At 45.8% G+C, this 16,989-nt stretch overlaps 1 protein-coding gene across 1 annotated transcript in view; it reads right to left on the bottom strand.

The window, feature by feature from the left end:
• Window positions 1-1,377: 1,377 nt before the first annotated feature.
• MCM7 (minichromosome maintenance complex component 7) overlaps window positions 1,378-16,989 on the bottom strand; it is a 30,966-nt gene continuing 15,354 nt past the window's right edge. Inside the window, exons 11-15 of the mRNA XM_058828474.1 lie at window positions 14,132-14,525; window positions 9,575-9,658; window positions 8,321-8,489; window positions 5,956-6,065; window positions 1,378-2,879 (exon numbers count right to left, since the gene is read on the bottom strand). Of these exons, the coding sequence (XP_058684457.1) occupies window positions 2,678-2,879; window positions 5,956-6,065; window positions 8,321-8,489; window positions 9,575-9,658; window positions 14,132-14,525 (959 nt within the window). The 3' untranslated portion in view covers window positions 1,378-2,677. The remainder of the gene's footprint in view (window positions 2,880-5,955; window positions 6,066-8,320; window positions 8,490-9,574; window positions 9,659-14,131; window positions 14,526-16,989) is intronic.

The raw sequence follows: 16,989 nt of genomic DNA, 5'->3' as shown, positions 1-16,989 counted from the left end.
AAATGGCAAAAAATGACCCAAAAATGGCCCAAAATGACCCAAAAATGGCCAAAAACAACCCAAAAATGGCAAAAAATGCCCCAAAAATGGCGAAAAACGACCCAAAATGACCCAAAAATGGGCAGAAATGACCCGAAAAAGGCCAAAAACGACCCAAAAATGGCCCAAAATGCCCCAAAATGGCCAAAAATGACCCAAAAAATGGAAAAATGGACCCAAAATTCACAAAAACGAACCCAAAATGCAGAAAAATGAACCCAAAATTCATAAAACTGGCACCAAAATGCAGAAAAATTGACCCAAAATTCATAAAAATGAACCCAAAATTCATAAAAATGAACCCAAAATTCAGAGAAACGGCCCCAAAATTGACCCAGAGCCACAGAAAGACCCAAAATTGATAAAAATTGACCCAAAATTCAGAAAAATGAACCCAAAATCCACAGAAATGGCCCCAAAATTCCCAAGAAACCCCCCCAGAATTCCCAGAATTCCCGGAATTCCCCGGGATCGGCGCCGGCTTTGGGTCAATAAAGTTGAGTTTAAGGAAAAAGAGAAATTTGGGATTTTTATTCCTGGAAAAAAAGGGGAAAAGGGAAATTTGGGGATAAAAAGGGAATTTTTGGGATAAAAATGGGATTTTTTGGGATAAAAAGGGAATTTTTGGGGATAAAAAGGGAATTTTTGGGGATAAAAAGGGATTTTTTGAGAATAAAAATGGGAATTTTTGGGGTAAAAGTGAATTTTTGGGAATAAAAATGGGAATTTTTGGGGATAAAAAGGGAATTTTTGGGATAAAATGGGAATTTTTGGGGATAAAAAGGGAATTTTTTTGGGGTAAAATGGGAATTTTTGGGGATAAAAAGGGAATTTTTGGGAATAAAAATGGGAATTTTTGGGATAAAAGGGAATTTTTGGGAATAAAAAGGGAATTTTTGGGGATAAAAGGGAATTTTTTGGGATAAAATGGGATTTTTGGGGATAAAAATGGGATTTTTGGGATAAAAAGGGAATTTTTGGGATAAAAAGGGATTTTTTGGGATAAAAAGGGAATTTTTGTGATAAAATGGGATTTTTTGGGATTAAAGGGAATTTTTGGGATAAAAAGGGAATTTTTGGGAATAAAAATGGGAATTTTTGGGGATAAAAATGGAATTTTTGGGATAAAAAGGGAATTTTTTGGGAATAAAAATGGGAATTTTTGGGGATAAAAAGGGAATTTTTGGGATAAAAAGGGAATTTTTGGGGATAAAAAGGGAATTTTTGGGATGAAAAATGAATTTTTGGGATAAAAAGGGAATTTTTGGGGATAAAAAGGGAATTTTTGGATCAAAGGGAATTCAAAGAAAAGAGAAATCGACTCCAAATGGGTAAAATTCACAATTTTTAATTGATAAAAATCCTTTTATTGCTCCAAAAAACAATAAAAAAAAAACCTTGGGGGGGAATTTGGGAATTCCAGGTGGAATTTCGGGAATTCCAGTGGGAATTTTGGGAATTCCAGTGGGAATTCAATCCCATTTTTCGTCATTTTGATCCAAATTCCATCATTTTCACCCCAATTTTGTCCATTTCCAGCTGAATTTCCCCCATTTTTCCTCCCCCAATTCCCCCTGGGATTTTTCCCCTGGGATTTTTTTCCCATTTTTTGGGTTTTTTTCCCATTTTTTGTTTTTTTTTCCCCATTTTCCCCCCGATTTTTGGGGGTTTTTCCCCCAATTTTGTGGTTTTTCCCATTTTTGGGGTTTTTTCCCATTTTTCCCCCCATTTTTGGGGCTTTTTTTCCCCTTTTTTTTTTTCTTTTTTATTTTTTCCCAAATTCCCGGTTTTTCACCCCAAATCTTCAGACGAAAGTGATGAAATTCTGCCCGGGGTTCACCTGCAGCACATCCAGAACTCCCAAATTCCCATTTTTTTGTGTTTTTTCCCCAACTTTTTGCATTTTTTTCCCGTTTTTTCCCATTTTTTTCAGTTTTTTCCCAAAATCCCGGTTTTTCACCCCAAATCCTCACACAAAAGTGATGAAATTCTGCCCGGGGTTCACCTGCAGCACATCCAGAACTCCCAAATTCCCATTTTTTTGTGTTTTTTCCCAATTTTTTGCATTTTTTTCCCGTTTTTTCCCATTTTTTTTCAGTTTTTTCCCAAATTCCCGGTTTTTCACCCCAAATTTTCGCTGTTTTCACACAAAGGTGATGAAATTCTGCCCGGGATTCACCTTCAGCACATCCAGAGCTCCCAAATTCCCCATTTTCCCCCCAATTTTTTGGGTTTTTTTCCCAGTTTTTCCCAGTTTTTCCCATTTTTTTCATTTTTTTCCCAAATTCCCGGTTTTTCACCCCAAATCTTCAGACAAAAGTGATGAAATTCTGCCCGGGGTTCACCTGCAGCACCTCCAGGATTCCAAAATTCCCCATTTTTTGTGGTTTTTTCCCAATTTTTTGCATTTTTTTCCCGTTTTTCCCATTTTTTTCAGTTTTTTCCCAAAATCCCGGTTTTTCACCCCAAATCTTCAGACAAAAGTGATGAAATTCTGCCCGGGGTTGACCTGCAGCACATCCAGAGCTCCCAATTTCCCCATTTTCCCTCTGATTTTGGGTTTTATTCCCAATTTTTTGGGTTTTTTCCCATTTTTTTTGTATTTTTTCCCAAAATCCCGGTTTTTCACCCCAAATCTTCACACGAAAGTGATGAAATTCTGCCCGGGGTTGACCTGCAGCACGTCCAGGGCCTCGTACTCGTCCAGGGCCGCCCTCACCTGGGCGGGGGTGAAGCCGCGAGCCCCCAACACCTGCAGGGCGTGGGGGAGGGGCAGCTGCCGGCCCCTCCCCCCCAGCTCCCGCAGGATCCCGAAAATCGACTCCGAGGGACGGGGACACCTGGAAAACACCAAAAACAGCCTGAAATACACCCAAAACAGCCAAAAACACCCAAAATACACCCAGAAACACCCAAAATACAGCCAGAAACACCCAGAAACACCCAAAAACACCCAAAATACACCCGAAAATCGACTCCGAGGGACGGGGACACCTGGAAAACACCAAAATACACCTGAAACAACCCAAAAACACCTGAAATACACCCAAAATCGACTCCGAGGGACGGGGACACCTGGAAAACACCAAAATACACCTGAAACAACCCAAAAACAGCCAAAAACACCCGAAATACACCCAAAAACACCCGAAAACACCCAAAAACAGCCCAAAAACACCCGAAATACACCCGAAAATCGACTCCGAGGGACGGGGACACCTGGAAAACACCAAAAACAGCCTGAAATACACCAAAAACAGCCGAAATACACCTGGAATACACCAAAAACAGCCAAAAACACCCAAAAACACCCGAAAACACCCGAAATACACCCAGAAACACCCAAAATACACCCCAAAACCAGCCCAAAAACAACCCAAAAACAGCCCAAAATACACCCAAAACACACCCAGAAACACCCAAAACACCCCAAATACACCCGAAAATCGACTCCGAGGGACGGGGACACCTGGAGAGGGAAACAGCTGGAAATACACCCCAAAAACAGCCCAGAAACACCCAAAATACACCCAAAAAACAGCCTGAAATACACCTGAAAATGGCTCAAAATACACCCAAAATACACCTGGAAATGGCCCCAAAATCCACCCCAAAATGGCCCAAAATACACCCAAAATACACCCAAAATACCCCTAAAATACACCGAAAATACAGCCGAAATACCCCCCAAAATACAGCTGAAAAACACCAGAAATACACCCCAAAACCAGCCCAAAATCCACCTGAAAATGGCTCAAAATACACCCCAAAATACACCCAGAATACACCCCAAAAACAGCCCAAAAATATCCCAAAATACACCTGAAAACAGGCCAAAATACACCCAAAATACAGCCTGGAATACACCTGAAAACAGCCCAAAACCAGCCAAAATACACCCAAAATACAGCCCAAAATACACCTGAAAACAGCCCAAAATACACCTGAAATACACCTGAAATACACCCCAAAACCAGCCCAAAATACACCCCAAAAACAGCCCAAAAACACCCCCAAAAAGAGCCCAAAATACACCTGGAATACACCTGAAAATGTCCCAAAAAATGCCCAAAAACAACCCAAAATACACCCAAAAATCCCAAATATTCCCCAAAAAACCCCAAGTTTCCCCCAAAAAAACCCCAAAATTCTTCGATCCCGGTATCCCAGAGGTTCCAAAATTCCCAAATTTTCCCAAATTTTCCCAAAATTCCCAAATTTCCCCCGTTTGAGGGCTCGGGGTCCCCTTTGAGGGAGTCTCAGAGCCCCAAAAATCCCAAATATTCCCCAAAAAAACCCAAAAATTCCCAAAAAAACCCCAAATTTTCCCCAAAAAAAAACCCAAAATTCGTCGATCCCGGTATCCCAGCATTCCCAAAATTCCCAGAATTCCCAGATTTTCCCAAAATTCCCAAATTTCACCCATTTGAGGGCTCGGGGTCGCCCTTGAGGGAGTCTCAGACCCCCAAAAATCCCAAATATTCCCCAAAAATCCCAAATATTCCTTAAAAAAACCCCAAATTTCCCCCAAAAAACCCCAAAATTCATCGATCCCGGTATTCAAACATTCCCAAAATTCCCGAATTTTCCCAAATTTTCCCAAAATTCCCCAAATTTCACCCGTTTGAGGGCTCAGGGTCCCCTTTGAGGGAGTCTCAGACCCCCAAAAATCCCAAATATTCCTTAAAAAAACCCAAATATTCCCCAAAAAAACCCAAAATTCCCCAAAAAACCCCAAAATTTGTCGATCCCGGTATCCCAGAGGTTCCAAAATTCCTGAATTTTCCCAAAATTCCCAAATTTCACCCGTTTGAGGGCTCGGGGTCCCCTTTGAGGGAGTCTCAGACCCCAAAAATCCCAAATATTCCCCAAAAATCCCAAATATTCCTTAAAAAACCCCAAATTTCCCCCAAAAAACCCCAAAATTCATCGATCCCGATATCCCAGAGGTTCCAAAATTCCCAAATTTTCCCAAATTTTCCCAAATTTCCCCAAATTTCACCCGTTTGAGGGCTCGGGGTCGCCCTTGAGGGAGTCTCAGACCCCCAAAAAATCCCAAATATTCCCCAAAAATCCCAAATATTCCCAAAAAACCCCAAATTTCCCCAAAAAAACCCCAAAATTCATCAATCCTGATACCCCAGAGGTTCCAAAATTCCCAAATTTTCCCAAATTTTCCCAAAATTCCCCAAATTTCCCCCGTTTGAGGGCTCGGGGTCGCCCTTGAGGGAGTCTCAGACCCCCAAAAATCCCAAATATTCCCCAAAAAAACCCAAATTTCCCCAAAAAAAACCCCAAAATTCGTCGATCCCAGTATCCCAGCATTCCCAAAATTCCCGAATTTTCCCAAATTTTCCCAAATTTTCCCGAATTTCACCCGTTTGAGGGCTCGGGGTCTCCTTTGAGGGAGTCTCAGAACCCCAAAAATCCCAAATATTCCTTAAAAAACCCAAAATTCCCCAAAAAAACCCCAAAATTCGTCAAACCCGGTATCCCAGAGGTTCCAAAATTCCCAAATTTTCCCAAATTTTCCCAAAATTCCCCAAATTTCACCCATTTGAGGGCTCGGGGTCCCCTTTGAGGGAGTCTCAGACCCCAAAAAATCCCAAATATTCCCCAAAAAATCCCAAATATTCCTTAAAAAAACCCAAAATTCTTCGATCCTGATACCCCAGAGGTTCCAAAATTCCCAAATTTTCCCAAAATTCCCAAAATTCCCAAATTTCACCTGTTTGAGGGCTCGGGGTCCCCTTTGAGGGAGTCTCAGACCCCAAAAAATCCCAAATATTCCTTAAAAAAACCCCAAATTTTCCCCAAAAAAACCCAAAATTCGTCAAACCCAATATCCCAAAATTCCCAAAAATTCCCAAAATTCCCAGATTTTCCCAAATTTTCCCAAAATTCCCCAAATTTCACCTGTTTGAGGGCTCGGGGTCCCCCTTGAGGGAGTCTCTGGAGGCCTCCAGCAGCCTCAGGGCCTCGCTGACGTCGTCCTTCTCCACCTGCGAGCCCAGGCGCAGCCGAGCCTGCGGAAAACACCCAAAATCTGCCAAAATTGACCCAAAATCGGCCAAAATCGACCCAAAATCGGCCAAAATCGGCCAAAATCGACCCAAAATCAGCCAGAATCGACCCAAAATCGGCCAGAATCAGTCAAAATTGACCCAAAATCGGCCAGAATCAACCCAAAATCAGCCAAAATCGACCCAAAATCTGCCAAAATCCACCCAAAATCACACAAAATCACCCCAAAATCTGCCAAAATCGACCCAAAATCAGCCAAAATCGACCCAAAATCTGCCAAAATCCACCCAAAATCGGCCAAAATCGACCCAAAATCAGCCAAAATCGACCCAAAATCTGCCAAAACACCCCAAAATCAGCCAAAATCCACCCAAAATCAGCCAGAATCGACCCAAAATCGGCCAGAATCGACCCAAAATCACTCAAAATCCACCCAAAATCGGCCAGAAACAGCCAAAAACACCCCAAAATCAGCCAAAATCAACCCAAAATCGGCCAGAAACACCAAGAAATGACCCAAAATCGGCCAAAATCAGCCAAAAACACCCCAAAATCAGCCAAAAACACAGAAAAATGACCCAAAATCAGCCAAAATCGACCCAAGATCAGCCAGAAACACAAAAAAATGACCCAAAATCAGCCAAAAACACCCCAAAATCACCCCAAAATCAGCCAAGAATAACCCCAAATTCGGCACCAAAAACGGCCCCAAAATGACCCAAAATCAGCCAAAAAATGACCCAAAATCAGCCAAAAAATAACCAAAAAGCAGCCCCCAAAGTCAGCCCAAAATAACCCCAAAAATGGCCCAAAATAACCCCAAATCGGCCCAAAATTGGCCCAAAAATCAACACCAAAAATGCACCAAAAATAACCCAAAAAATGGCACCAAAATCACCCAAAATTGGCCCAAAAATAACCCAAAATTGGCCCAAAAAGAATCCAAAAATGGCACCAAAATGACCCAAAATCAGCACAAAATAACCCAAAAAATAACCCAAAAAATGGCAAAAAATTGGCACCAAAATAACCCCAAAATAACCCAAAAATAACCCCAAAATTAGCACCAAAAACGGCCCCAAAATGACCCAAAATCAGCCAAAATCAGCCCAAAAATAACCTGAAATTGACCCCAAAAACAGCTCAAAAATCAACACCAAAAACAGCCCAAAAGAACCCAAAATCAACCCAAAAAATGACCCAAAATCAGCCAAAAAACCACCAAAAATCAGCACCAAAAATGGCCCAAAATAACCCAAAAATCAGCACCAAAATCAGTCAAAAAACCCCAAAATCAGCCCCAAAATCCATTAAAAAAAACAACCCCAAAATGGCCCAAAATCATCCAAATTCAGCCCAAAATCAGCACCAAAATAACCCCAAAATCCATTAAAAAATCAACCCCCAAATGGCCCAAAATCAGCCAAAATCGGCCCCAAAATCCATTAAAAAAATCAACCCCAAAATGACCCAAAATAACCCAAAAATCAGCACCAAAATCCATGAAAAAATCAACCCCAAAATGGCCCAAAATCGGCCAAATTCAGCCCAAAATCAGCACCAAAATAACCCCAAAATCCATCAAAAAATCAACCCCAAAATGGCCCAAAATCGGCCAAATTCAGCCCAAAATCCATCAAAAAATCAACCCCAAAATGGCCCAAAAATCACCCAAAATCGGCCCCAAAATCGGCCAAATTCAGCCCAAATTCAGCACCAAAATAACCCCAAAATCCATTAAAAAAATCAACCCCAAAATGGCCCAAAATGGCCCAAAATAACCCCAAAATCCATCAAAAAATCAACCCCAAAATGGCCCAAAATTGGCCAAATTCAGCCCAAAATCAGCACCAAAATAACCCCAAAATCCATTAAAAAATCAACCCCAAAATGACCCAAAAAACCCCAAAATCGGCCCCAAAATCGGCCAAATTCAGCCCAAAACTGAGGCCGGTTTGGCCCAGCAGGGTCCTGGCAGATGTGTAGAGGCCGTGGGGCTCGGCCCCGTGTCGGTGTCAGTGATGGTTTATACTGGTTTATACTGGTCTATACTGGTCTGTACTGGTCAGTGGTCACTCTGTGGTCACTCACCAGGGCAGTGGACAGCCTGAGGATGGCCAGCAGGGTCCTGGCAGATGTGTAGAGGCCGTGGGGCTCGGCCCCGTGTCAGTGTCAGTGATGGTCAGTGATGGTCAGTGATGGTCAGTACTGGTCTATACTGGTTTATACTGGTTTATACTGGTCAGTGGTCACTCACCAGAGCTGTGGACAGTCTCAGGATGGCCAGCAGGGTCCTGGCAGATGTGTAGAGGCCGTGCCGCTCGGCCCTGCTCTCCCTCCTCAGCTCCACGTAGGCGGCGGCCACGAAGTCGCCGAGGGCCGGGGGCAGCAGAGGGCGGTGCCGGCGGCAGGAGGAGATGTAACGCCTGGGTTTGGGGAGAAAAACCGGGATTTTGGGAAAAAATGGGAAAAATGGGGAAAAAAACAGGGATTTGGGGAAAAAAAACCGGGGATTTTTGGGGGAAAAATGGGGATTTTAGGGGGAAAAATGGGGATTTTTGGGTGGTGGAATCAGGAGATGTAACGCCTGGGTTTGGGGAGAAAAACGGGGAATTTGGGAAAAAATGGGAAAAATGGGGGGTTTGGGGAAAAAAACGGGGATTTTGGGAAAAAAAACGGGGATTTTTGGGGGAAAAATGGGGATTTTAGGGGGGGAAAATGGTTGGTTGGGGATGTAACGCCTGGGTTTGGGGAGAAAAACGGGGAATTTGGGAAAAAATGGGAGTTTGGGGAAAAAACCGGGATTTTGGGAAAAAAAATGGGGATTTTTGGGGGAAAAATGGAGATTTGGGGCAGAAAAGGAGGATTTTGGGGTGAAAAAGGAAGATTTTGGGGTGAAAAAGGAAGATTTTGGGGCAGAAAAGGGGAATTTGGGGTGGAAAAGGAGGATTTTGGGGTGAAAAAGGAGGATTTTGGGGTGGAAAAATGAGGATTTTGGGACGGAAAATGAGGATTTTGGGGTGGAAAAGGAGGATTTTGGGGTGAAAAAGGAAGATTTTGGGGCAGAAAAGGGAGATTTTGGGGCAGAAAATGGGAATTTGGGGCGGAAAATGAGGATTTTGGGGCAGAAAAAGATGATTTTGGGGCAGAAAATGGGATTTTGGGGTGAAAAAGGAGGGTTTTGGGGTGAAAAATGAGGATTTTGGGGTGAAAAAGGAGGATTTTGGGGTGGAAAATGAGGATTTTGGGGCAGAAAAGGAGGATTTTGGGGCAGAAAAGGAGGATTTTGGGGTGAAAAATGAGGATTTTGGGGTGAAAAATGAGGATTTTGGGGTGGAAAAGGAGGATTTTGGGTTGGAAAATGAGGATTTTGGGGTGAAAAAGGAGGGTTTTGGAGTGGAAAAGGAGGATTTTGGGGCAGAAAAAGATGATTTTGGGGCAGAAAAGGGGAATTTGGGGTGGAAAATGAGGATTTTGGGGTGAAAAATGAGGATTTTGGGCATTCCCAGACCTCATGAGTTTCATGTCCAGGGGCTGGAAGTTGCTGGGCGGCTCCCGGCTGTGCTGGTGAACGTAGGTGATGTGCTGGGCCAGCCTGGAAAAGCAGGAAAAATCGGGAAAAATCGGGAAAAGTTGGGAAAAGTTGGGAAAAGTTGGGAAAAGTCGGAAATTTGGGGGGAATTCGGGAGGTTTTGGGGGCAGGGAGGGAGGAAAAGGGGGAAATTTGGGGTTTTTTGGGGTTTTCTGCAAGAGAAATTGAACCAAAAATCTTCTGGGGAGCCCAAAAATCTTCTGGGGATCCCAAAACTCTTCCCCAAACCCACCTGAGGTCGGGGTCGTGTTGAGGTCAATCCTGCAGCAGCCAGAGCCCAAAATCTTTCCCAAAACATCTCAAAATTCACCCCAAAATCCCCGAAATTCACCCCAAAATCCCCAAAATCTCCAAAATTCACCCCAAATCTCTCACCTGAGATCAGTAACATGTCGAGGTCGATCCTGCAGCAGCCAGAGCTCAAATCCCTTCCCAAAACATCCCAAAACTCACCCCAAAATCCCTGAAATTCACCCCAAAAATTCCCAAAATTCATCCCAAAATTCACCCCAAAAATCCCCAAAATTCATCCCAAAAATCCCCAAAAATCCCTAAAATTCATCCCAAAAATCCCCAAAAATCCCAAAAATCCCCAAAAATCCCAAAAATTCACCCCAAAAATCCCCAAAAATCCCCAAAATTCATCCCAAAAATCCCCAAAAATCCCTAAAATTCACCCCAAAAATCCCCAAAATTCATCCCAAAATTCACCAAAAATCCCCAAAATTCACCCCAAAAATCCCCAAAAATCCCCAAAATTCACCCCAAAAATCCCCAAAAATCCCCAAAATTCATCCCAAAAATCTCCAAAAATCCCTAAAATTCATCCCAAGAATCCCCAAAAATACCTAAAATTCATCCCAAAAATCCCCAAAAATCCCCAAAATTCACCCCAAAATTCAGCGCAAAAATCCCCAAAATTCACCCCAAAAATCCCCGAAATTCACCCCAAAAATCCCCAAAAATCCCAAAAATTCACCCCAAATCTCTCACCTGAGGTCAGTAACGTGCTGAGATCGATCCTGCAGCAGCCAGAGCTCAAATCAAACCTCGAGAGCAGCTGCAGGTTGTGCTCCAGCTCCAAACCCAAGATATCAGAGACCCCAAAAACACCAAAAACCCCAAAATTCACCCCAAAATCCCTCACCTAAGATCATTATCATGCCTGGGCCTGTCCTGCAGCAGCCAGAGCAGATCAAACCGTGACAGCAGCGCCGCCGGGAGCTGCAGGTTGTGCTCCAGCCCCAAACACCCAAAACTTCCCCAAAATTCACCCCAAAATCCCTGAAATTCACCCCAAAAATCCCCAAAAATCCCCAAAATTCACCCCAAATCTCTCACCTGAGATCAGTAACGTGCTGAGATCGATCCTGCAGCAGCCAGAGCCCAAATCCAATCTCGAGAGCAGCTGCAGGTTGTGCTCCAGCCCCAAACACCAGAGAAACCAAACAACCCAAAAACCCCAAAAACACCAAAATTCACCCCAAAATCTCTCACCTAAGATCATTATCATGTTTTGGCCGATCCTGCAGCAACCACAACAAATCAAACCGTGACAGCAGCGCCGCCGGGAGCTGCAGGTTGTGCTCCAGCCCCAAACACCAAACCCCAAACACCCAATTTCACACCTGAAACACCCCAAAAACCCCGGAATTCACCCCAAATCTCTCACCTGAGATCATTATCATGTTTTGGCCAATCCTGCAGCAGCCAGAGGAGGTCAAATCTCGACAGCAGCGCCGCCGGGAGCTGCAGGTTGTGCTCCAGCCCCAAACCCAAGATACCAGAGACCCCAAAAACCCCAAAATTCACCCCAAAACCTCTCCCCAAACCCACCTAAGATCATTATCATGCCTGGGCCTGTCCTGCAGCAACCACAACAAATCAAATCTGGACAGCAGCGCCGCCGGGAGCTGCAGGTTGTGCTCCAGCCCCAAACACCCAAAAATCCCCCAAAATTCACCCTAAAATCCCCAAAATTCACCCCAAAAATCCCCAAAAATCCCAAAAATTCACCCCAAATCTCTCACCTGAGATCAGTATCATGTCGAGATCGATCCTGCAGCAGCCAGAGCCCAAATCCAATCTCGAGAGCAGCTGCAGGTTGTGCTCCAGCCCCAAACACCAGAGAAATCAAACAACCCAAAAACCCCAAAAACACCAAACTTCACCCCAAAATCTCTCACCTGAGATCATTATCATGCCTGGGCCTGTCCTGCAGCAGCCAGAGCAGATCAAACCTCGACAGCAGCGCCGCCGGGAGCTGCAGGTTGTGCTCCAGCCCCAAACACCCAAACCCCAAACACCCCAAAACCCCCAAAAACACCAAAATTCACCCCAAATCTCTCACCTGAGATCATTATCATGTTTTGGCCGATCCTGCAGCAACCACAACAAATCAAATCTGGAGAGCAGCGCCGCCGGGAGCTGCAGGTTGTGCTCCAGCCCCAAACACCAAACACCCCAAAAACCCCAAAAACCCCAAAAACACCAAAATTCACCCCAAAATCTCTCACCTAAGATCATTATCATGCCTGGGTCGATCCTGCAGCAACCACAACAAATCAAACCGTGACAGCAGCGCCGCCGGGAGCTGCAGGTTGTGCTCCAGCCCCAAACACCCAAACCCCAAACACCCCAAAAATCCCCAAAATTCAGCCCAAAAATCCCCAAAAATCCCAAAAATTCACCCCAAAAATCCCCAAAATTCATCCCAAAATTCACCCCAAAAATCCTCAAAATTCACCCCAAAAATCCCCAAAATTCAACCCAAAAATCCCCAAAATTGACCGCAAAAATCCCCAAAAATCCCCAAAATTCACCCCAAAAATCCCAAAAATTCACCCCAAATCTCTCACCTGAGATCAGTAACGTGCTGAGATCGATCCTGCAGCAGCCAGAGCCCAAATCCCTTCCCAAAATACCCCAAATCCTTCCCCAGAGACCCCAAAATTCACCCAAAACACCCCAAAACCCCAAAATCCCTGAAATTCACCCCAAATCTCTCACCTAAGATCATTATCATGTTTTGGCCGATCCTGCAGCAGCCAGAGCAGATCAAACCGTGACAGCAGCGCCGCCGGGAGCTGCAGGTTGTGCTCCAGCCCCAAACCCCAGATACCAGAGACCCCAAAACACCTGAAATCCACCCCAAACACCCCAAAAACCCCAGAATTCACCCCAAAACCTCTCCCCAAACCCACCTAAGATCATTATCGTGTCGAGGTCGATCCTGCAGCAGCCAGAGCAGATCAAACCTCGACAGCAGCGCCGCCAGGAGCTGCAGGTTGTGCTCCAGCCCCAAACCAGAGACCCCAAACACCCCAAAACTGAACCCAAACACCCCAAAAACCCCAAAATCCCCATTTTACACCCCAAAATCTCTCACCTGAGATCATTATCATGCTTTGGCCGATCCTGCAGCAACCACAAGAGATCAAACCGTGACAGCAGCGCCGCCGGGAGCTGCAGGTTGTGCTCCAGCCCCAAACACCCAAACCCCAAACACCCCAAACACCCCAAAACACCAAAATTCACCCCAAAATCCCTCACCTAAGATCATTATCATGCCTGGGCCTGTCCTGCAGCAGCCAGAGGAGGTCGAATCTCGACAGCAGCGCCGCCGGGAGCTGCAGGTTGTGCTCCAGCCCCAAACACCCAAACACCCCAAAAACCCCAAAAACCCCAAAAACACCAAAATTCACCCCAAAATCTCTCACCTAAGATCATTATCATGCCTGGGTCGATCCTGCAGCAACCACAACAAATCAAATCTCGAGAGCAGGGCTGCTGGGAGCTGCAGGTTGTGCTCCAGCCCCCTCCTGGCGTCGTAGCGGCCGCGGGCGGGGTTGGCGGCGGCCAGCACGGCGCAGCGCGCGTTGAGCGTGGCGGCCACGCCCGCCTTGGCCACGGCCACGCTCTGCTGCTCCAGGGCCTCGTGCACGGCCACCCGGTCGCCCTCCAGCATTTTATCGAACCCAAAAACCCCTCCCCAAACCCACCTGGGCTCGGGGTCGTGACTGGGTGGAGCCTGCGGCAGCCAGAGCTCAAATCCCTTCTCAAAATGTCCCAAAACTCACCCCAAAATTCATCCCAAAAATCATCAAAAATCCCCAAAATTCACCCCAAAATTCACCCCAAAAATCCTCAAAATTCACCCCAAAAATCCCCAAAATTCACCCCAAAAATCCCCAAAATTGACCGCAAAAATCCCCAAAAATCCCCAAAATTCACCCCAAAAATCCCTAAAATTCATCCCAAAAATCCCCAAAAATCCCAAAAATTCACCCCAAATCTCTCACCTGAGATCAGTAACGTGCCAAGACCGATCCTGCAGCAGCCAGAGCAAATCAAACCTCGAGAGCAGCTGCAGGTTGTGCTCCAGCCCCAAACCAGAGACCCCAAAAACCCCAAAATTCACCCCAAAAATCCCCAAAACCACCAAAATTCACCCCAAAATCCCCCAAAATCTCTCACCTGAGATCATTATCATGCCTGGGCCTGTCCTGCAGCAGCCACAGGAGATCAAATCTCGACAGCAGCGCCGCCGGGAGCTGCAGGTTGTGCTCCAGCCCCCTCCTGGCGTCGTAGCGGCCGCGGGCGGGGTTGGCGGCGGCCAGCACGGCGCAGCGCGCGTTGAGCGTGGCGGCCACGCCCGCCTTGGCCACGGCCACGCTCTGCTGCTCCAGGGCCTCGTGCACGGCCACCCGGTCGCCCTCCAGCATTTTATCGAACTCGTCGATGCAGCAAACGCCGCCGTCGGCCAGGACCAGGGCGCCGCCCTCCAGGGTCAGCTCCCCGCTGGAGGGGTCGCGAAGGACGGCGGCGGTGAGGCCGGCGCCTGAGGAGCCACGGCCGGTGGTGTACTGACCTGGGAATGGAAGAAAAATGGGAAAAAGTGGTGAAAAAATGGAAAAAACAGTGAAAAACGGTGAAGAAACGGTGGAAATCGGTGAAAGAACGGTGAAAAACGGTGAAAAAATGGGGGAAAACGGTGAAAAAACGGTGGAAATCGGTGAAAGAACGGTGAAACACGGTGAAAGAATGGAAAGAAATGAGGAAAAAATGGGAAAGAACGGTGAAGAAATGGGGAAAAACAGTGAAAAAATGGGAAAGAACGGTGAGAAATGAGATTTTGGGATTGGAAAATGGGATTTTGGGGTGTTGGGATGATGGAAAATGGGATTTTGGGATTCAGAAATGGGATTTTGGGGTTTTGGGGTGCTGGGATCACAGGGATTTTGGGATTGGAAAATGGGATTTTGGGGTGTTTGGATGATGGAAATGGGATTTTGGGATTGGAAAATGGGATTTTGGGGTTGGAAAATGGGATTTTGGGGTGTTGGGATGATGGAAAATGGGATTTTGGGACTGGAAAATGGGATTTTGGGGTTTTGGGGTGTCGGGGTTTGTGTCCCCTCCAGGGTCAGCTCCCCGCTGGAGGGGTCGCGAAGGACGGCGGCGGTGAGGCCGGCGCCTGAGGAGCCACGGCCCGTGGTGTACTGACCTAAGAATGGGAGAAAATGGGGTGAAACAGGGAAAAAATGGGGGAAAACGGTGAAGAAACGGTGGAAATCGGTGAAAGAACGGTGAAAAACGGTGAAAGAATGGGGAAAAACGGTGAAAAAACGGTGAAGAACGGTGAAGAATGGTGAAGAAACGGGAAAAAACGGTGAAAGAATGGGAAAGAACGGTGAAGAAATGGGGAAAATGGTGAAGAAATGGGGAAAACGGTGAAAGAATGGGAAAGAACGGTGAAGAAATGGGGGAAAACGGTGAAAGAACGGTGAAGAAATGGAGAAAAACGGTGAAGAAATGGGAAAGAACGGTGAAGAAATGAAGGAAAACGATGAAAGAACGGTGAAGAACGGTGAAAGAATGGGAAGAAACGGTGAAGAAATGGGATTTTGGGATTCAGAAATGGGGTTTTGGGATGGGAAAATGGGATTTTGGGGTTGGAAAACGGGATTTTGGGACTGGAAAATGGGATTTTGGGGTGTTGGGGTGTTGGGGTTTGTGTCCCCTCCAGGGTCAGCTCCCCGCTGGAGGGGTCGCGAAGGACGGCGGCGGTGAGGCCGGCGCCCGAGGAGCCACGGCCCGTGGTGTATTGACCTGGGAAATACAGAAAATGGGGTGAAACGGGGGGAAAATGGGAAAAAATGGGAAAAAATGATGAAAAACGGTGAAAAAACGGTGAAAAACGGTGAAAAAATGGGGAAAAACGGTGAAGAAACGGGGGAAAACGGTGGAAGAATGGTGAAGAATGGTGAAGAACAGTGAAAGAATGGGAAGAAACTGTGAAAGAATGGGATTTTGGGATTGGAAAATGGGATTTTGGGGCGTTGGGATGATGGAAAATGGGATTTTGGGATGGGAAAATGGGATTTTGGGATGGGAAAATGGGATTTTGGGATGGGAAAATGGGATTTTGGGGTTTTGGGGTGTCGGGGTTTGTGTCCCCTCCAGGGTCAGCTCCCCGCTGGAGGGGTCGCGAAGGACGGCGGCGCTGAGGCTGGCGCCTGAGGAGCCACGGCCAGTGGTGTACTGACCTGGAAATACAGAAAAACACTGAGAAATGGGGGAAAATGGTGAAAAAACGGGGAAAAACGGTGAAAAAATGATGAAAATCGGTGAAAGAATGGTGAAAAACGGTGAAAAAATGGGAAAGAACGGTGAAGAAATGAAGGAAAACGGTGAAAGAACGGTGAAGAACGGTGAAAGAACGAGAAAAAACGGTGAGAAAATGGGATTTTGGGATGGGAAAATGGGATTTTGGGATGATGGAAATGGGATTTTGGGATTGGAAAATTGGATTTTGGGGTGTTGGGATGATGGAAAATGGGATTTTGGGATTGGAAAATGGGATTTTGGGGTTGGAAAATGGGGTTTTGGGATGTTGGGATGGGAAAATGGGATTTTGGGATTGGAAAATTGGATTTTGGGATTGGAAAATGGGATTTTGGGATTTTGGGATGATGGAAAATGGGATTTTGGGATTCAGAAATGGGATTTTGGGATTGGAAAATGAGATTTTGGGATTTTGGGATTCAGAAATGGGATTTTGGGATTTTGGGATTTTGGGATTTTGGGATTCAGAAATGGGATTTTGGGATTTTGGGATTTTGGGATTTTGGGATTTTGGGATGATGGAAAATGGGAAAAAAAGGCAGAAAACGGCGAGGAGGAGGAAGATGAAAACGGGGAGGAAGAAACGAGAGAGGAGAAGAGGAGGAGGAGGAAGATGAGGATGATGAAGATGAAGATGATGATGAAGGTGAGGATGATGATGATGATGAAGGCTCACTGCGGGGTGCCAGCTGGTCGATGTAACAGAG

The sequence above is a fragment of the Poecile atricapillus genome (genome assembly GCF_030490865.1).
Source record: "Poecile atricapillus isolate bPoeAtr1 chromosome 36 unlocalized genomic scaffold, bPoeAtr1.hap1 SUPER_36_unloc_2, whole genome shotgun sequence".
In the NCBI taxonomy this organism is placed as follows: domain Eukaryota; kingdom Metazoa; phylum Chordata; class Aves; order Passeriformes; family Paridae; genus Poecile; species Poecile atricapillus.
This window is presented reverse-complemented; position numbering and strand designations above follow the sequence as displayed.